The sequence below is a fragment of the Enhydra lutris genome, unplaced genomic scaffold, assembly GCF_002288905.1.
Source record: "Enhydra lutris kenyoni isolate GAN:26980312 unplaced genomic scaffold, ASM228890v2 scaffoldscaffold23, whole genome shotgun sequence".
NCBI lineage: Eukaryota > Metazoa > Chordata > Mammalia > Carnivora > Mustelidae > Enhydra > Enhydra lutris.
This window is the reverse complement of record NW_019154107.1, coordinates 17,689,060-17,710,559: the sequence shown is the minus strand read 5'-3', so window position 1 is coordinate 17,710,559 and position 21,500 is coordinate 17,689,060. Positions and strand designations below refer to the sequence as shown.

Sequence of the window (21,500 nt, the reverse complement as noted above, 5' to 3'; positions counted from 1 at the left end):
TCTGTCAAATAAATAAAATCTTTAAAAAAATAAGAAGAACTTTATAAAATTTTTAAGGAGAGCTAGTTCATCACCATAATATAAAAGAAGCTTAGAAATACCATATATGACATTGACAGACCTTTAAGATATATATTATTGGAAAAGTATTCGAGAAAAAATTAACAATGGTATTGAAGCACTTCCAGAATAGCAAATCAAGGATCTCCAAATATCTACTCCTCCAAAGGAGAAAGAAACCACTGGAATAATTGTCAAAATCAACTTTACACATATTTTAAAATTACCCAAAGCTTATAAAAATCCAAGGAATATTTAAGAAAAAAATAGCTGATCAGCCATCAGAAAGGATGAATAGCCACCATTTACACTGACATAGATGGAACTGGAGGGGATTATGCTAAGTGAAATAAGTAAAGCAGAGAGAGACAATAATCATATGTTTCACTCATATGTAGAATATAAGGAATAGCGCAGAAGATCATAGGGGAGGGGCACCCGGGTGGCTCAGTGGGTTAAGCCTCTGCCTTTGGCTTAGGTCATGATCCCAGGGTCCTGGGATCAAGCCCCGAATTGGGCTCTCTGCTTATCAGGGAGCCTGCTTCTCCTCTCTCTCTGCCTGCCTCTCTACCTACTTGTGATCTCTGTCAAATAAATAAATAAAATCTTTAAAAAAAATCATAGGGGAGGGGAGAGAAAACTGAATGAGAAGAAATCAGAGAGGGAGACAAACCATGAGACTCTTGACTCCAGGAAACACACTGAGGGTTGCGGAAAGGGAGGTAGGTTGGGGGCAGGGGGGATGGGGTAACTAGGTGATATGCATTAAGGACGGCATGTGATGTGGGGAGCATTGGGTGTTATATGCAACTAATGAATCATTGAACACTACATCAAAAACTATTGATGTACTATATATTGGCTAACTAAATTTAAATAAAATTTAAAAAATAGCTGAATCTCTTAAAGAATAACAGGTTTTCTGTCATTTTTATAAACTGCCATCCCATCCTCCTATTCTAGTTTTGAGCTCTTTTTGAAAACAACAGCCTTGTAACTATGGCAGCTGTAAAAACTATTAGCCTAGCAGCCAGGGAGGGAAAAGATTGGGTTTGGAGCTCTCCAAAAATCCTATCCCCAGGGAATTGTCCCTATTTGTCCTGTCTAGAAGCTAGCTAAAAAGCCCACTATAAGGGTATTATTTTTAACTGACCTGGTTCAGGGCACATTCTTTATAAACTCTCTTCCCCGTTTTGTACCCCCTTATCCTCCTCCCCCACCAAAAAATCAGCAGCAATTGCTAAACATCACAGCAACTTGAAGTAGCATTACCATTTAAGGCCAATAAGAGGCAAAACAAAACAAAACAAAAAGGAAAATGAAAACAGAAATATCCAGAGGGTATTTGAAAAGCTCTGACATACTCCTGGGAATCTACATCATCACACGATGTGTATGACAGTGTATATGCCCAGGAAAGACTTGAGAAAGCTCTAATTTCTGAAATCTGGCTGACTTTGAGACTCTGTACAAGGTGAAATTAAAGGCCAAAAAAGCTATAAATTACCTGACAGAACAATGAAGATATGCCTAAGCCAAATACACTTACACAAAGGCTCTTGGCAAAGGCTGAGCCTTACTGATTCAAGAAATTTAAGAGAAGCTCTACCCAATCATTAGCTGACCCCTAAATTAACTGAGCAGACCTTTGATTGGCTGCACACAACAAAGAAAACGACATTTACAGACTCGGTCTAAAAGGTCACTAAAGAAAAAGAACAACAGGGGTGCCTAGGTGGCTTAGTGGGTTAAGTCTCTGCCTTCAGCTCAGGTCATGATCTCAGGGTCCTGGGATGGAGCCACACATTGGGCTCTATGCTTAGCGGGGAGCCTACTTCCCCCCTCTGCCTGCCTCTCTGCCTACTTGTGATCTCTCTCTGTGTCAAATAAATAAATAAAATCTTTAAAAAAATAGCAATGAAACTAATCTTGGGAGCCATCTGATTTCAGAGTTGCCAAATTATACCATTTAAAATGCCCAGTTTCCAACAAAGAATTATGGGACATAAAAAGAAAGAGGAAAGTATGGCCACTACACAGAAAAAAATGCAATAAATAGAAACTGTGCCTGACAGGGTGCCTGGGTGGCTCAATCAGTTAATCATATGCCTTCAGCTCAGGTCATGATCCCAGGGTCCTGGGATAGAGACCTGTTGGGCTCTCTGCTCAGCGGGGAGCCTGCTTCTCCCTCTCCCTCCACTGCTCCCCCTGCCTGGGCTCTCTTTCTCCCTCTCTCTCTGTCAGATAAATAAATGAAATCTTAAAAAAAAAAAAAAAGAAAAGAAACTGTGCCTGAAGAAACCCAAACGCTGAATTTATTAGAAAACATAAGTTGACTAATATAAATATGCTCTAATGACTAATGGAAAATATGTTCAAAGCATTAAAAGAAGACACCAAAAGCAAAGGAAACAAAAGTAAATAATAAACAAATAAAGTGGGACTTCATCAAATTAAAAAGCTTCTGTACAGCAAAGGAAACCATCAACAAAATGAAAAGGTAACCGATGAGATGGAAAAAAAATAGGACTCATTAATCATCATATCAACATCACTAATCATCTGGGAAATGCAAATCAAAACCACAATGAAGTATCACAGCACACCTGTCAAAATGGCTATTATCAAAAAGACAAGAAATATAAAGTGTTTAGCAATAAGAACAAAACCTTCCCATTTTTGACAACATGGGTATACTTTGAAGGCACTATGCTAAGTTAAATAAGTCAGACACAGAAAGACAAATACCATATGAACTCACTTTAGATGTGGAATCTAAAAAAAAAAAAAAAGCTCATATATACACAGTATAGACTGGTGGTAGCAAGGACAAGGGGAGGCAGATGTGTGAAATGGATGAAGGGGGTCAAAAGGTACAAATTTCTGGTTACAAAATAAACAAGTCATGAGGACACAATGTACAGCATAGTGACTATAGCTAATAATACTATATCACATATTTGAAAGTTGCTACAAGAGTAAATCTTTTTTTTTAAGATTTTATTTATTTATTTGACAGAGAGAGATCACAAGTAGGCAGAGAGACAGCAGAGAGAGAGGGGGAAGCAGGCTCCCCACTGAGCAGAGAGACAAATGTGGGGCTCAATCCCAGGACCCTGGGATCATGATCTGAGCCGAAGGCAGAGGCTTAACCCACTGAACCACCCAGGCGCCCCTACAAGAGTAAATCTTAAGAGTTCTTATCACGAGAAAAAGAACTATAACTATGTATAGTGATAGATATTAAACAGACTTATTATGGTGATCATTTTCCAATATATACAAATACCATTACATTGTATCCCTGAAACTAATGCTATATATTAATTATATCTCAATAAAAAAAGAATTAGTAAAGGTATGAAAACATCTCACAGGGGTGCCTGGGTGGCTCAGAGTTAAGCCTCTGCCTTCAGCTCAGGTCATGGTCTCCGGGTCTGGGGACTGAGCCCCACAGTAGGCTCTCTGCTCGGTGGGGAGCCTGCTTCCCCCTCTCTCTCTGCCTGCCTCTCTGCCTACTTGTGAACGCTCTCAGTGTGTTAAATAAAAATCTAAAAAAGAAAGAAATAAAGAAAACAACTCACAAAATAGAGACTATCAATAAAGTATAGAAATTATTAAAAAGAACAAAAAGAAGGAAATATGGAAAACTCACAAATATGTAGAAATTAAACAATATACTTCTAAGTAACCAATGGGTCAAAGAAACCTCAGGGGAAATTAGAGAATACCCTGAGATGAAGGAAAACTATAACACAACATACCAAAACTCATGAAATACAGCAAAAGCTGTGATTAAAGTAAATTTAGGGGCACCTGGGTGGCTCAGTCAGTTAAGCATCTGTCTTTGGCTCAGGTCACCATCCCAGTGCCCTGGGATCAAGTCCCACATTAGGGTCCATGCTCAGCGGGGAGTTGGCTTCTCCCTCTGTCCCCCCCTCCCCCCAACTTGTGCTACACCTGCTCAGGTACTTTCTCTCTCTCTCTCTGTCAAAAATAAATGATTTTTTTAAGTTTAAAAAAATTAGTAAATTTAAAAGGTCTTCAAATCATAACCGAAATTTCCACCTTAGAAAATAGAAAAAAGAAGAACAAAGTAAGCCCAAACTGAAGAGAAGAAAAGGAATGAAGAGAAAAGCAATAATACATGAAATAGAGAACTGAAAGCAATTGAGACAATCTACAAATCTGGAATTGTCTTTGAAATGATCAACAGTAATGGAAAATCATCAGCCAGACTCACCAAGCAAAAAAACAAAACAAACAAAAAAAAAAAAAAAAAGAGAGAGAGTAAGACCATTTGCTACAATTGAGAATGAAAGACTATCACTATCAACAATAAAAAGTGAGGGAACAGGGTGCCTGGATGGCTCAGTGGATGAAGCATCTGCCTTCAGCTTAGGTCCTGATCCTCCTGGGATCCAGCCCTGCATTAGGCTCCCTGATCAGCAGGAAGCATGCTTTTCCCTCTCTCTCTGCCTGCTGCTACCCCTGCTTGTGCTCTCTCCCTCTGTCAAATTAATATTTTTTTTAAAAAAACTGAGGAACATTCAAATAAAAGGCTTCTGCACAATGAAGAAAACAATCAAGAAAATTAAAAGACAATCCACTAAATAGGAGAAGCTATGTGCAAATGACATATCTGATAAAGGGTTAGTATCTAAAATATGTGAAAAACTTATACAACCCATCACTCAAGAAAAAATAATAATAATCCAATTAAAATTGGACAGAAAGGGGCACCTGCTTGGCTCAGTCATTAAGCATCTGCCTTTGGCTCAGGTCATGATCTCAGAGTCCTGAAATCAAGCCCCGTATCAGGCTCCCTGCTCAGCAGGAAGCCTGCTTCTCCTCCTCCCACTCCCTCTGCTTGTGTTCCCTCTCTTGCTGTGTCTCTCTCTAAAAATAAATAAATAAAATCTTTTAAAAAAAAAATGGGCAGAAGACATGAACAGACATTTTTCCAAAGAAAACATACAGATGGCCAACAGACATATGAAAAGATACTCAACACCACTGATCATCAGGGAAATACAAACCAAAAATCACAATAAGATATCACCTCACACCTATCAGAATGGCTAAAATCAGTAACACAAGAAACAAGTGTAGGTGAGGATGTACAGAGAAAGGGATCCTCTTGCACTGTTGGTAGCAATGCAAACTGGTACAGCCACTGTGGGAAACAGTATGGAGGTTCCTCAAAAAATTAAAAATAGCGGCGCCTGGGTGGCTCAGCTGAATAAGCAGTTGCCTTCAGCTCAGGTCATGATCCCAGAGTCCTGGAATCAAGCCCCACATCATGCTCCTTATTCAGCTGGGAGCCTGCTTCTCCCTCTCCCTCTGCCCACCACTCCCCCGACTGTGCATTCTCTCTTTCTCTCAATCTCTCTGTCAAATAAACAAAAATAAATTTTTTTTAAAGAAAGTTAAAAATAGAACTATCCTCCCTGTGATCCAGTAATGGCACTACTGGATATTTACCCAGAGAACACAAAAATACTAATTCAAAAGGATATATACACTTCTATGTTTATTGCAGCATTATTCATTATAGCCAAATTATGGAAGCAGTCCAAGTGTCCATCAATATGTGAATGGATAAAGATGCCATATATACATATATATATGACATATACACACACACACACACACACACCATATATATATATATATAAAAATATATATATATACAAATAGGGAGATACATACCATACACACACACACACACACACACACACACTGGAATATTACTGAGACATTAAAAAGAATGAAATCTTACCAACATGGATGGAACTAGAGAGTATAATGCTCAGCAAAATAAGTCAGTCAGAGAAAGACAAATATCACATGATTTTACTTATGGAAGTTAAGAAACAAGTGAGCAAAGGAAAAAAGAGAGACAAATGAAGAAACAGACATTTAACTATAGAGAACAAACCGATGGTAACCAGAGGGGAGGAGGGCAGCGGGGTGGGTGAAACAGGTGATGGGAATTAAGGAGTGCACTTATCATGATGAGCACTGAGTAGTGTATAGAAATGCTGAATCACTGTATTGTACATCTGAAACTAATATAACACTGTACACTAATATACTGGAATCAAAATTTAAAAATTTAATAAAGAAAAAAACTATTTAAATAAAATAAAATGCATGTGAACAAAGTAGTTGATTTCCATAAACAGAAAACCAAAAATTGACATACATACACAAAACAAAGTATGAGGTAATATGATGAACAGGTATATGCCAACAAATTAGATAACCTAAATGATATGGACACATTCCTAGACAGTTGCAAACTTCTAAAATTGCTTCTAGAAGAAATAAAAAATCTGAATAGCCCTGGGTTAACAAGAGATTGATTAGAAATCAAAAACCTTCTGATAATGAAAAGCCCAGAACATGATGGCTTTGATGGTGAATCTTATCAAACCTTTTTTTAATCAAACATTTAAAGAAGAATTAGCACCAGTCCTTCATAAACTATTCCAAAAACTGAAGAGAACAGCTTCCAACTTACTCTATGACAGCAGCTTTACTCAGCCAAAACCAAAGACATTTAAGAAAAGAAAACTATGGGTCAATGTTCCTAATGAATATATATGCAAAATTCCTCAACTAAATATTATCAAACTGAACCCAGAAATATGTACAAAGGATTTTCACTCTGTACAACAGGGAATTATCCCAGGTTTAACATCAGAATATCACTCAAGGGGCACCTGGGTGGTTCAGTGGGTTAAAGCCTCTGCCTTCAGCTCAGGTCATGATCCCAGGGTCCTGGGATCGAGCCCCATGTCGGGCTCTCTGCTCAGCGGGGAGCCTGCTTTCTCCTCTCTCTCTGCCTGCCTCTCTGCCTGCTTGTGATCTCTGTCAAATAAATAAATAAAATATTAAAAAAAAGAATATCACTCAAGGTAATATCCCATCTTAATAAAGGGCAAAAAACATATTACCACTGTAATAGACACAGAAAAAGTACTTGAAAAAATACATTTTCACAGTAAAAACACCTAAAACACTTGAAGTAGAAGAGAACCTCCCCATGTTTATAAATGCAATCTATGAAACACCCACAACTAACATCATACTTAATGATGAAACTTAGATTAGGAAGAAGAAAAATATACTCTCGTCACCTCTATTTAATACCACAGTAAAGGTTCTAGGCAACACAATGATGGAAGAAAAAAGAAATAAAATTCATCCAAATTGGAAAGGAAGGTATAAAATGGTCTCTATTCACAGATAACATTAATCTTATATCCCAAAGAACCCACTGAAAATCATCAGAATAAATGATTTTAAGATTACAGGATACAAGGTCAATATATAAAAAAATGCATTTCTATATACTAGCAGTAAATGATACAAAAATTAATTTAAGAATACAATCTCATTTACACAGCAACAAAAAGAAAAGACTATTAGGAATATATTTTTAAAAGAACGGCAAGACATGTATACTGCAAACTACTAATCACCACTGAAAGAAATTGGTTTTTTTTTAAAGATTTTATTTATTTATTTGACAGACAGAGATCACAAGTAGGCAGAGAGGCAAGCAGAGAGTGATAGGGAAGCAGGCTCCTGCTGAGCAGAGAGCTTGATACAGGGCTTGATTCCAGGACCCTGAGATCATGACCTGAGCTGAAGGCAGAGGCTTTAACCCACTGAGCCACCCAGGCATCCCACTACTGAAAGAAATTTTAAAAGATAAAAATAAATGGAAAGCTATCCAATTTTCATAAATTGCAAGATATAATATTAAGATGGAAACACTCTCAAACAGATTTATAGATTCAACACAACTCCTATCAAAATCCCAGCTGCTGGGGTGTTTCGTTGTTGTTTTGTTTTTATAGAACTTAGTAAGCTAATTCTAAAATTCATACGAATTTTCAAGGGTCTCAAATTGGTCAAAAATTTCCTTAAAAAGATCAAATCTGAAGGACTGACATTTCCCAATTTCGAAAATTACTACAACACTAATCAGTACACTGTGATACTGGCACAAGGATAAACACAGATAAATAAAAAAGAATTGAGTCCATAAACTCTTACATTTACAATCAAGTATTTTGTCAATAAGTATGCCAAGATTCCAAGATAACTGGACATCTATATGTAAAAGAATGAATCTGGACGTCTAAATAACACTATAAATCTCAAAATGGATAATATATTTTAAATGTATAAGCTAAATTTCCTAGAGGAAAACAGGAACAAATCTTAATGACCTTGGATATTGTATAACTACTAAGACATGATACTAAAAGTACAAGTGACAAAAGGGGAGAAAAAGATACATTGGACTTGATCAAAAGTTTAAAACTTTTTTATTTCAGGGCGCCTGGGTGGCTCAGTGGGTTGGGCCGCTGCCTTCGGCTCAGGTCATGATCTCAGGGTCCTGGGATCGAGTCCCGCATCGGGCTCTCTGCTCAGCAGGGAGCCTGCTTCCCTCTCTCTCTCTCTGCCTGCCTCTCTGACTACTTGTGATCTCTGTCTGTCAAAGAAATAAATAAAATCTTTAAAAAAAAACTTTTTTATTTCAAAGGACAAAAAAGAAAATGAGAAAACAACCCACAGAAGGGGAGAAAATATTTGTAAGTCACATATCTGATAAAGGACTTGTATCTAGAATACATAAAGAACTTTTGCAATTCAACAACAGAAGGATAAATATCCCAATTAAAAATGGGTAAAGAGGGGCACCTGGGTGGCTCAGTGGGTTAAGCCTCTGCCTTCGGCTCAGGTCATGATCTCAGGGTCCTGGGATCGAGCCCCGCATCGGGCTCTCTGCTCAGCAGTGAGCCTGCTTCCTCCTCTCTCTGCCTGCCTCTCTGCCTACTTGTGATCTCTCTCTCTCTCTCTGTCAAATAAATAAATAAAATTTTTAAAAAATGGGTAAAGAATATTGTATTAGTTTCCTATTTTTACAATAACAAATTACAAACAAATCTGTGGGCTACAACAGCTCAGTTTCTTCTACTTCCGTAGGTCAAAAGTCTGACTCCAATCTCAATGAACCAAAACCAAGATTTCAAGATTTCAGCAGAATGACATTCATTTCTGGTGTTTAGTGGAGAATCTATTTCCTTTTTTTTTCTTCTTTTGAGAATCTATTTACTTATCGTTTCCTACCTTCTAGAGGCCATTGTGTTCCTTTGGCTCATTACCCTCCCCCCCTTCCATTATCAAAGCCAGTAACAGACATGCAAATATTTTTCACATCGTATCACTCTGACACTGACAATTTTTCTGCCTCCTAATTTTATGTTTAAGTACCCCTGTGATTATATTGGGCCCACACAGATAATCCAGGTTAATCTCCCCATTTTAAGGTCAAATGATTATCAACATTACTTCCAATTAAAACCTAAATTCTCCATTGCCATGAAACATCACATATTCACAAATTCCAGAGATTAGGATAAAGATAAGGACACCTTTAGGTGGTCATTATTCTGCCTATGGTACACATGAATAAACAGTTCTCTCAATAACATATACCAATGTACAATAAGCATATGGAAGGGCATTCAACATCAATAGTCACTGGGGAAATGTAAATGAAAACTGCAATTAGAAGCCACTTTGTACCCACTGGGATAGATAAAATCAAAAAGAAGAAAATTAACAAATATGGGCAAAGGTGTGGCGGTATTAGAACATTAAAACACATATTCATTGCTGGTAAGAGTTATGAAATAGTGCAATATCTTTGGAAAACAGTATGATAGTTTCTCAAAAGGTTAAACAGAGTTATCACATGATTCAACAATTCTACTCTTTGGTGTATACCGAAGAGTACTGAAAACTTGTCCGTATGAATTTCTAGATTTTTTTTCTGTTTCTTAAAGAGCACCACTGGGATTTTGATAAGGATTGTAATAAACCTATAAATCACTTTGGGTAGTACAGACATTTAAAAATATCAATTCTCCCTAGCCATGAACACAGGATGGTTTTCTCTTTATTTGTGCCTTCTTCAATTCCCTTCATCAATGTTTCACAATTTTCAGTGTTTAAGTCTTTTGCCTCTTTGGTTAAGTTTATTCCTAAGTATTTTACTCTTTTTGTTCCTAATTTAAACACAAAAGATTCTGAATAGCCCATGCAATTTTGAGCAAAAAGAACAAAGCTGGAGACATCACATTTCCCGATTTCAAACTATATTACAAAGCTACAGTTACCAAAACAGGATGGTATCGGCATAAAAAAGATATATAAACATATGAACAGAATAGAGAGCCCACAAATAAATCTGTGCCTTTATAATCAACTAGGCTGCATAAGAATGCCAAGAACACACAGTAGAAAAAAGACAGTCTCTTTAATAAATTGTGCTGGAAAAATTGGATATCCACATGCAGAAGAATAACGGAATTTTATTCAGCCTTAAGAAAGAAGGAATTCCTGACATCTGTGACAAGATGATGTACTTAGAGAATGTTATATTAAGTGAAATAAGTCAGACACAGAAAGAGAAATATTACATTATCTTACCTACACGCAGAATCTAAAACAGTTAAACAAACAGAAGAGTAGAGGGTGGTTGCTAGGGGTGGGAAGGAACAGAAAATAGGAAGATGTTAGTCAAAGGGCACAAAGTTTCCGTTCTCCAAAATGAGTAACTTCTGGAAATGGTGACTATAGTTAACAATACTGTATCGTACACTTGAAATTTGATAAGATGGTAGATCTTAAGTGTCCTCACCATTAAAAGGACATTGTAACAATGTGATAACAATATAACTATAGCAGCATTATTTGTAAGAGCCAAAAGATGGAAACAACTCAAATGCCCATCAACCCATGAATGGATAAACAAAAGGTAGGCTATCCATACAATGAAATACAATCTGGCCATGAAAAGGAATGAGGTAGTGACACATACTTCCAACACTGACACAACTTGGAAATATAATGCTGAATCAAAGAAACCAAACACAGAGTCCTCATATTTTATGATTATATTTATATGCAATGTCAAGAACAGGGAAATTTAGACATAGAAAAGAGATTAGTGGCTGCCACAGGCTGAGGAATAAGAAGAGGGAGTGACTGCTCATGGACACAGAGCTTCTTCCTGGAGTGATGAGAATGTTGTAGAATAAGTGCTAATGGTTCCACAGTTCTGTGAATATACTAAATAGTACTGAATTATACTCTTTGAATGTGTGAATTTTATATGAGAATTCTAGCTCAATAAGCTAGTACTAAAAAGAACAATCTCATCTCACTTCCAAATAATATGTCACTTCTAACAAATGATTTGACCAGCCTGTGTAAGCCACAGGACTCCAGCAAACCCCCCACACTTCCCACATTCACTTTTTATTAATCTGAAAGTTATTAGTGCTTGAAAAACCCAGAAACACAGAGGGTTAAAAATGACACTTGGAAATTAGCTATCAGACACATTTTGAAAGAGGTCCATGTCGCTGGAGAAAATAAACTGAGTTGGTAGATTTAAGAGGACTAAACTAAAGAAAGTCTAGGAAGCGGTTAAAAAGCACACGTTTTCCATAATGTAGTTAACATCAGTTGTTATTCTATAAAGACTGATTAAATCTATCCAAATTTGGGGGGACGGAAGTGAGTCATTCTAATGAAGCAGGAAGAGTTATAAATATGAGCTGCATGCATTTAAACATGTGTACAATAGTTCCTGATTGCAACTGGGAGAAAGCTTCCATCAATAACTTTATGAGCCATATCACAATGCAGTGAAGAAAAGATGGTAACATAAGAACCTGAGGTGAAACTGAAAGCATTCACGCTTGCTACTGTTTAGAGCAAGGCTCCTAACTTTTTCTGTAAATGGCCAGACATTAAATATTTTGGGCTTTATGGGCCATATAACTGTAAAAATTAATAAAGGGAAACCTCACTAAAATAGAATCGGGAGGCCAGAAGGAGGAGCTCTCACGCCCTGCCAGTAGACTTCAATTACAAGAAGAAACATGGTTTGGAAAGAATCATCTGATACAGGTCCCAACCAGAAAATATGTACACTGCATCTCCTGTAAGAAATCGACTACCCCAGCAACCCAGTCAACAACAAACAGGCATCACTCTGAACTCTTGCTCTTCTTCAGTGGGTTTTCCTTCAAAATAACCACTCCCAACTTCTTTCTCCTTCTCCTAAAATAACGTTCCTCTCTTTGGTTGCTGGACAAGCCTATGATTTTTGCCATAGCTTGTTTGTCCCGAATTACAGTTCTCTGCTATTCTCAAGTAAATCCAGTTTTGCTGGTAAAATAACTATTTTTTTTTTTTTAGATTTTATTGTTTATTTGACAGACAGAAACACAGCAACAGAAGGAACACAAGCAGGGGGAGTGGGAGAGGGAGAAGCAGGCTTCCTGCTGGGCAGAGAGCCCAACATGGGGCTTGATCTCAGGGCCCTGGGATCATGACCTGAGCCAAAAGCATACATTTAATGAATGAGCCACCCAGGCGTCCCATAAAATAACTCTTCTTTTTTTTCCTTAAAGAATGTATTTATTTATTTGAGAGAGAGAGCATGAGAGGGGGAAGGGTCAGAGGAAGAAGCTGAGTGGGGAGCCCCAGGTGGGACTCGATCCTCGGATTCCAGGATCATGACCTGAACCAAAGGCAGACACTTAACTGACTGAGCCACCCAGGTGTCCCTTTAACGATCTTATTTTTAATCAACACAGCTCTCTCACAACTATTCAACTTTGCCTTTGTAGCATAAACGCAGCCATAGACAACAGGCAATAAGAGCAGCTACATTCCAACAGTAGTTTACACTAAAAAAACAGGCAACAGGCCAGATTTGGCCTGTGCAGCATAGTCAGCCAACCCTGATTTAGAGGACAAGGACAAGAGTTATGTGAGTAGTGAGAAAGACAGAAGCTGGCCTGGGACTCACAGGCATTCCTCAGACTTCAACTTGCCTGCTGCACACCAGCAGTTGGAGGCCTAGGCCAGTTAAGAACAACTAGTTTCAAATTTGAAAATTCAACCTTCAAGGTCTGGCTCATGTTACTATCACAGGCAGACCTAGCTACCTGGCTGGAAGTAAAAACAGTACTCTGGGTTTCACTATCACCTTCTTAGAGATCTCTTTCAACACATTTTGCATTCTTCTTAAACCATAGCTGTTGGTATGTATGTTTTATACTTCCTTAGTACATAAAAAAAATTCTTACTGGGCGGAGCATTGGAAGGAAGGAGGCATCGCTGTCTGCACCGGCAGACCAGGAACCGGTTGCCCTAGGCCAAGGCAGAGGATGACGCAGGCTGTGTGCAGCATGGCTGCCACCACCACCAAGCGAAGCGGCCTCCGCAGTCTACACGCTGCCAGCGGGGCTCCAGGAGGCAACGGAAGTGAGTCTACAGCAGGCGCAGGCGCAGCAAGGAGTTGCGCAGTGCCACCTGCGTCCCAGTCCCGCCCCTCTCGGCCACCAGCACCACCCACGTGGAACCGCCCCCTCCTCCTCCTGCCCCGCCCAGTGACTGAGCAAGGGGATGGTGGGGCTTCTATGGTGGGGTATGTCACTGATGTACCAGTGGAGTCACTCCAGGACCACAAGCACCCGTGCTGAGACCCGAGCCTGTGCCAGGACCCGTTGTCCTCCCTACACTCAGACACCTGCTAACCCTATCTGCTGGCCTGATGACGACAAAACTCCTGCTGCGAGCTTACCCTACACCCGCCATGCCTCACTGTGCCCGTGACACATAATGCCCGCGACCATGGCTGCAGGATGCCCTTCCATCAGTTGGGGGGCAAAGGGCATGCCCTTAGGCAAAAGGCTGAGAAACTCACCCCTCAGCAAGTAGTTAACACTATGGTGGCAATTTTACCCCATACCACCTCACCTCACAGGAGGGCCAGGCCTGGACCCCTCAGAGGCCAAACTGCCAACCCTCTCCCTTCTGTCATGGGTTAACTATAGCATGGGGCTACAGCCTGTGCCGGTGAGGCACTGGACTTCCACTTGTCCCACATGTGTATATCCCAGCTTGGCCAATCTTCAGTCTAGGGGTGAGTCCCAAAGCATCTTGCACTTCCTTCAGCATCTCTGAGGCTGGGGCAAGTGCCTGGTTCCTACCTCCTTTTCACTTTTTGCAGCTATGGGCAACTACTGGCTCAGGGGCATTCCTCCTCTGGTTGCTGGGTGCCACTGTCCTAGACAAAGCCTTCAGGACCTATTCCTGCACCCACTCAAGACAGGGAGGGCTAAGGCTCCATGTAAGATAGTTAAATTTAGAGTCCTGCCTCCTGGAGCAACAACAAATAAATACTCTCTGAGCCCCCCACCCCCAAAAATCCTTGGAAGCAATAACTATGTTTTGTCCTTCTTTACATTCCCTTCAGTGTCAAATGCTTTTCCTGGCACATGAAAGGCACTTAACAAATAATTACAGATACTGTGTAAGTGCCAACACTAAAGCATTCACAAGAAGGCCACAGAAGAGATAAAATTCATAATACCGGTGGAACAAAATGAAGTTTTTAATCCTCTGCATGTCATTTTAGCAAATTTTAAAATATTTGAAGCATGTGAAAGCATCGAATAATTATCTTACCTGGATACATCCTTCATCAATCTTGCCCCTTTCAGGATCAATTTTAAAATGTGCAGTTTTTTGAAAGCGGTACATCACGGGAAGTGAGTTGGATCGATTTTGCATAATACACAGAAGCTCTGAATGTTCACCCATGAAACATGGTGCAAAATTAAGGACCTTTCCTGGATCAAACTGTAGTAAGACGGGAAGTCCTGTGCCTGTCAGTGCTAATTCCACTTTCTGAAATCGATCACCTGTAAAAGCAATAATAGCTCTTTAACATAAAAAGTGTTGGGAATCCAGCATATTATTTGCTCAGTCCAAATAGTGTCATCTGAAAGAACTGATGAGACATGGGTAGCTCATTCAATCTTCATTCAACAAAATTATTAAGTGCCTTCTCTATGCCAAGTACTCTTCTAGGCTGTGGGGATACAGCAGTGAATAAAATAGACACTGTTCCTGCTTTCATGGACTTTATATTCTTGGGAGGTGATGCTGACAATAAAATAAGGAAATATATAGCATTTCAGACAGGATAAGTGCTATGGGGAAAAGTAATGTTGGGTGAAGGGGAGCACAATTTGTCAGCCGAACATATGCCTCTTTGGCATAAGGATTTTTTTTTTAAGATTTTATTTATTTATTTGTCAGAGAGAGAGCACAAACAGAAGGGCGTGTCAGGCAGAGGGAGAAGGATGCGGGGACTCAATCCCAGGACCCTGGGATCATGACCTGAGCTGAAGGTAGACACTTAATGGACTGAGCCACCCAGGCATCCCTGGCATAAGGATGATTTTAAGCTGACTATTGTTATGTAACAGCAGACACAGGAAAAGCTCTGAAAACTACCAGGAAGAAACTCTCACCAAAGAAGGCAGATACTTAAGTCTGCATAACAACCATACCCTCCCTGTGAACTGAAAACCTCCCATAACTTGCTGCCACACCCCAATATCTTTTGTCTGTAGCTGGAGATGGTATTTAAAGTGATGGTTCCAGCTACTTTGGGGAGTTACTCAGTTTTCCTGGGTCTCTCCCATGTATAGAGAAGGTATACATGTTCTTAAACTTGTTTGCTTTGTTTTCCCTCTTAATCTGTCTTTTCCTTTTTTTTTTTTTTTTAATTATATTCATACGTGAGAGAGAGAGCAAGAAAGAAAGTGGGGAGAGGAAGAAGCAGGCTTCCCACTGAGCAGGGAGTCTGGTGTGGGGCTGGATCCTAGGACTCTGGAATCATGACCTGAGCCAAAGGCAGACACTTAACCAACTGAGCCACCCAGGTGCCCCCACTTCTTAAGTTGTCTTTTAAGGGAGGTCTCAACCAAGACCCTGGAGAGGTAGAGGGAAAATTATTTTTCCTCTCCTACAAGGGTAAGACAGTACACAATATCTTGGAACTGTTCTTTCATGTGGGAAAGTCCAAAAAGATTTCTCTTGATAGGGAAACATTTGAGCAAAGATATGAAGGAACTCAGGGGGTGCCTGGGTGGCTCAGTGGATTAAGCCTCTGCCTCTGGCTTGGGTCATGATCTCAGGGTCCTGGGATCAAGTCCTGCATTAAGCCTTCTGCTCAGCAGGGAGCCTGCTTCCCCCACTCTGTGTGCCTCTCTGCCTACTTGTGATCTCTCTCTCTCTGTCAAATAAATAAATAAAATCTTAAAAAAAGAAATATATATATATATGGGAACTTGGGAAGAAAATCATGTGAAAATCCAGGAAAAGTGCATTCCAGACAGAAGAGTAAGAAGAGCAAATACAAAGACTCTAAGGTAGGAATTTCCTTGGCACGTTCCAAAAACCCTAAGGAACCAAATATGGCTAAGTAAGAGTAGTAGAAGAAGGGTGAGAAAGGGTCAGATTTAACATATAGTTTTAAGAGGAGATTCAACAAAATTTGCTGATGGACTGGATATAAAATAGGAAATTGAACACATGATAAATGGTGAAGCTAAGGTCTTGAGCCTGAGCAACAGAAGTGATAGAATTGCCATTTCTTGAGACAGGAAAGACAGGTTATGGGGAAACCAGGAGGGTTTTCCTGGACATGTTAAGTTTGAGATACCTAATAGATATCCAAGTGCAAATGTATGCTGGGTCACTTAATATATTTACAAGTTTAGAGTGAAGATGAAAGAGGAAGTCTTGGAGGTTTGAGGTGAGGGAACGTAAGGTGTGTGATACTGATCTCATACTGTGAGAAAGTGAAGGAAAGGAGGAATGCAGTAGAAATGTCAGCCATCTTAAAGGACCCACTTGGGGTTAGTCATTACAGATTAAAAAGTGAAATAATAGATTATAGATTAAAAAGTGAAATAATAGATTAAAAAGTGAAAAAGTGAAACAAACAAAAAAAAAAAACCATGGTTTTGTGCTTTTACCCAGCACAATTAGCTTCCTAGTTGCAGACCCAGGGTAGGCTGAGTTGAATTTAATCAGATTAGAGGTTTGCCACTCAGTCACTATGGGACATGGGCCAAGAAACAAGTGTACATGGAAAAGGGTCATTAAAATAATGGACAGAGGAATATAAGCTGGGCAATAACATAAACGAGAATTTTTGGAGACACTAGAGAGAAGGTAGGAACTATAAACTATAGTTTTGTGCATTTCTTCACTGAGGCTCTTGCTAGCCAGCCCTGGACTTTAAATTACCTTTAAGGCAAACCTACCATCTCCTTCCCTGGCCATTCAAAAGCAGATTAACTTGCAAGACTCAAACAAATCTTGGGTCTATGACAGGCAGACAGAGCTCAAATCACAAACCGTAATACAAATAGTAGCAGAGCACTCATTTTCTGTCCTAGGGAAAGGGTGCAAGGCTGCTCAATGGTATCACTCATCCTGATACACAAATCTTTTTGACCCTTGACTTGCCATGCCCCATCTTTCCAAATCGAGTCCCTCACCTGTCTCTATCTTTATTTTCTCTTTGATCTGTCTGGCTAAGCTGAACTCCAAGTCTTGTTCCATTTTTCCTCATTATAACCCATCTAACACTATCTGAGAATATTAAAAAGCACAGTGCATCTTGACACGCGGCCTGCGGGGCATATTGTCCTTATCAACACCCTATAAGAGGATATTATACCCTTTTTACTAGGGCTCCAGTTCTAGGTCTTGTCCTTTGACTGTTAATGTATGAAGATTCTAAGAGCTAAATGTCTGAGATGAAATAGGTTGGTTCGTTTCCATATTAATCTCTAAGAGAAAACATAGGCTTAAAAGGGAAAAGAAGACAGGTTGGGTTTTTATTTTCTTTTTTCATTCTTTAATTCTAGATCATCATGTTTATCTACTGTCATTTAAAAATAAAGTCACCTAAATTCTAAATTGTAAAATTTTTATGTAAATGATTCTGAGGGTTGACTTCTTTCTTAACATGCCACAAAAGACATTTTTAGGGTCTCTTGAATGTTTGCATTTTTGTTCTATTCAGTAATTATACACATTTATTAAATTGCCTCTACAAATATGATCCCCAAACTTTTAAATAATTTAAATGGCTGTACATTTGATGATTATGTTCATTTCATACTTACTTTTCATGGTTTTACTGTTATCATCCCTCAAAAATCCATCTTTACTTCCCACAGACTCAAATCTCAAAAAGAGAGCATAGTCCTGCCTATGTGAAGGATCATTATTCTTTTTACCATCAATCATTAGCCTGTAAAAAATTACAATCAATTATTTTGAAAGCAAAGATGATATACTCTATTACCTCTCAATAGGAATCAACCCAATCCTTAAATCTACGCAAACAGATGAAAGTTCAGGAATAAAAATATAATTGTGATCCATTTTCCAAAATTATTGCCTAGATATAGAGACTTGCCAAAAGAAGGCCACAAAATGTAAAGATTCAGAAAAATGGGTTCATGACAATATTTGCAAGACAAAAGTAATTTAAAAATACTAAGTTGTCAAGGTCCAGCTCCACTGTTACTTTCTATGTAAAGATTTTCTTTCCAGGCCAAGTTCATTGCTAGTTAAGGGCTCTGTTCAATTCTCTCCAATAGTCCTCTTTACCTCTGGGTGTAACTGCAAACCTATGTTCCATACCTGTCACCTCCTGTAGACTAAGCACATATTGCTACCCACATTCATGATATTCTTAGAGGAGAACAAGCAATTTGGAGAACAAGATTTGACAACAGCCAAATCTTGTCAAAGGAATAAAGGAAAGGGAAGATGGGAAAAGGGAAGAAGGAACAACATCAGAGATGGGTTATCTCTAGACCTGTAGATTGACTGTTTTTACTTGCTTACCTACAGGTCAGCTTTCTTAGCAGTGGATACTCAGTTACATATTAAAAAAAATTGATGTTTTTTATTACACAGGAATGCAAGTAGCATGTTAAAAACATATTTAACTAAGCCTTCCAATCATAATCATACCTATGAGTTTGTGCTAGATCATCAGAAAAAGTTTACATGCTACCATGAACAAGGATATTTAGAATTTCAGAGATCGTGTGTTAAACAGAATCTTATATGTTGACCAAAGAAATTGCCTGTGGGAAAATATGATTCATGAGGCAATTGAAGATTGTACAAATAGAAGAATTCCTTGATTTATTACCGTCCTTAAATTAAAATACAATTCAGTCTCCACCAATCGGTAACATCATCAAGCAACCCTGTTGCCTCAGAGAAAAGTACATTGAGCACTGCCTCCTCCCAAAGGTAAACATACAGTTGTATAGTGGGATCGATTATCGCCATACACAGCCACCTCTCAAGTACAGCTGAAGTTGCTCCTATATATTTAAAACAGCATTTCCAAACATATTTTCAAAACTAAATAACCAAACCAAGTACAGAGAATTATGAAAAATAAACATTAGCAAAAGTCCTACAAGTCTGTATGAAGTTTAGCAAGCAAGGGCGGTGGATACCAGCAGTTGCTAGAGGCTTACTCTTCATGCTCCTTAGCAAGCAAGTGTCTTGCTGTGGCCAGAGACCCGCATCCTCTTTGGAGGCATCAACATATCCTGCATGCCACTGGCTATCCCCTATTTCTGCAGGGACAACAAGGTTTTGTTGCACAGAATCAACTGGGCTCACAATGCAAAACCACACAAGACTTCCACTTCTACAAGGTCTGAAGAGATTTGTAATCGAACATGAAATACGTAGAACAAAATTTTAAAATATGCAAAATAATATTAACCATGTTAGAAATATTGAAAGCCATAATAAGAAAAATCTGATTGGTGCCTTCTGACTAGTCTTACTGTTAAAGTCAGTTTGATGAATGTAGGATTGACATACTTTCAATTAATAAAAAACACCATAATTGAATTTTTGCTTACTTTGGGCTGAAACAAAATGTAATTACAATCTTTTGATAAGGTAGTAACCTCCCTTCATTAGGAACACAAGAAATAAAAGTGGTAACATCCATGTTCTTTATTTTGCTTAAGTAGGTGAGATTATTTAAAGCAACATCTGTTCTTTGTTGAATATTTGTACCCTGTAATAGAAAATCAGAAATAAAAAGAATATTAAGGTAGAACGCAAATAAAATATTTTAAGAGGAGATCATAACATAATTGTTGAAATTTTAGTCTAGAAGATCAAGAATATGAATGTCTTTAAAGAAACATACATAAATTTGACCAAGGCACATCATAAAATTAAAGGAACTGTTGAAAAATTGATGAGAACAGAAATCCCCACAAGTAGCTACTAATCTATAAGAAGCATTTGTCTGGTTTACTTCAGATACAGATCACTATTAGTGTTAGTTTAATTTACAGAATTTTTTGAGGTTATCCTTGAAGACACATGAAAGGGAATCAAATCTATCTGCATGTTAAAATGTACTTAGAATAATTTAACAGCTTTTTTGGATATTAGTTCAAAATCATCTGTTTCAAAACACAGTACCCAATTTTCCCCTGTTGCACTATCTACATACCAGTTCTTCTCCAACTGCATCATTTTGCATTATGGCTACCCAATTTACGGGTTCCGGGCTATTATTGTATAGAAGTGCATGTTCAATTTTTGAAGTTCCGAAGAAAACTGAACCAAAGTGTATGCATTCCAACTTTTTGTCATTACTCATGTTTAACAATTCAATAATCTGCTCGACCACATGAGCTTTGACACTCAAGAATACATCTGGACGACCTTGTAAGCTCACTCTACAAGATAAAGAATTATACAGATATATTTTAATTAGAAATCTGTATACTTAATTTTTCTCCTAAATATTTGAATAAACAGAAATTTTACAAAACCACATTATAATTAAGATTCAAAGGCCTAAGAGCAGTTCCTTTCTTATACATGCCAGAGAATATCATGTCCTTCTGACTACCTAAATCTGCATAGTGGAATGGCATATGTACAACCTAATTCATTGTCCCCAAGAAATAAAAAAGTTGGAAAACAATCACATGGTTTGACTCCAAAAAAAACTTATTACTAGGTCCTATCACCAGTTATTTTGTAAACACTAGAATTAGATGGGATTATTTAGATAGTCATTTTTTGTGTAGTTCTAGAATTCTGAGATTCTTTTCTAACTCATTGCACTCCCCCAAGTCCAACAGCCAACCTCATCCCCACCCTAATAACCCAATTTCCTATGTAGTATCTCAGCAAAATCCCACTTGTTTGCAGAAATGAAGATCTCCCCATAAAACTTCACTTCCTAGACTAATTTCAATTCCCTTTTGAAACTGCCCCCATATGCATATTTATCCCTCTGTGGCATAAATGCAATCCTTTTGACTCTCACCCCATCAAATACCACAGATAACTGATCACTCCACAACTATCACCTAAGTCCTTATCTTACACTACATCTCTGTCACAGTGGGCATGGCTGATACCATCTACATACATCTCTCTTCCCTTAGGGCTTCCTT

The 21,500-nt window shown here is 38.5% G+C and overlaps 1 protein-coding gene across 1 annotated transcript in view; it reads right to left on the bottom strand.

The window, feature by feature from the left end:
- LOC111150500 (cilia and flagella associated protein 47) overlaps positions 1-21,500 on the bottom strand; it is a 526,123-nt gene that overhangs the window by 484,775 nt on the left and 19,848 nt on the right. Inside the window, exons 5-8 of the mRNA XM_022507981.1 lie at positions 20,543-20,771; positions 19,935-20,095; positions 18,159-18,286; positions 14,635-14,870 (exon numbers count right to left, since the gene is read on the bottom strand). Of these exons, the coding sequence (XP_022363689.1) occupies positions 14,635-14,870; positions 18,159-18,286; positions 19,935-20,095; positions 20,543-20,771 (754 nt within the window). The remainder of the gene's footprint in view (positions 1-14,634; positions 14,871-18,158; positions 18,287-19,934; positions 20,096-20,542; positions 20,772-21,500) is intronic.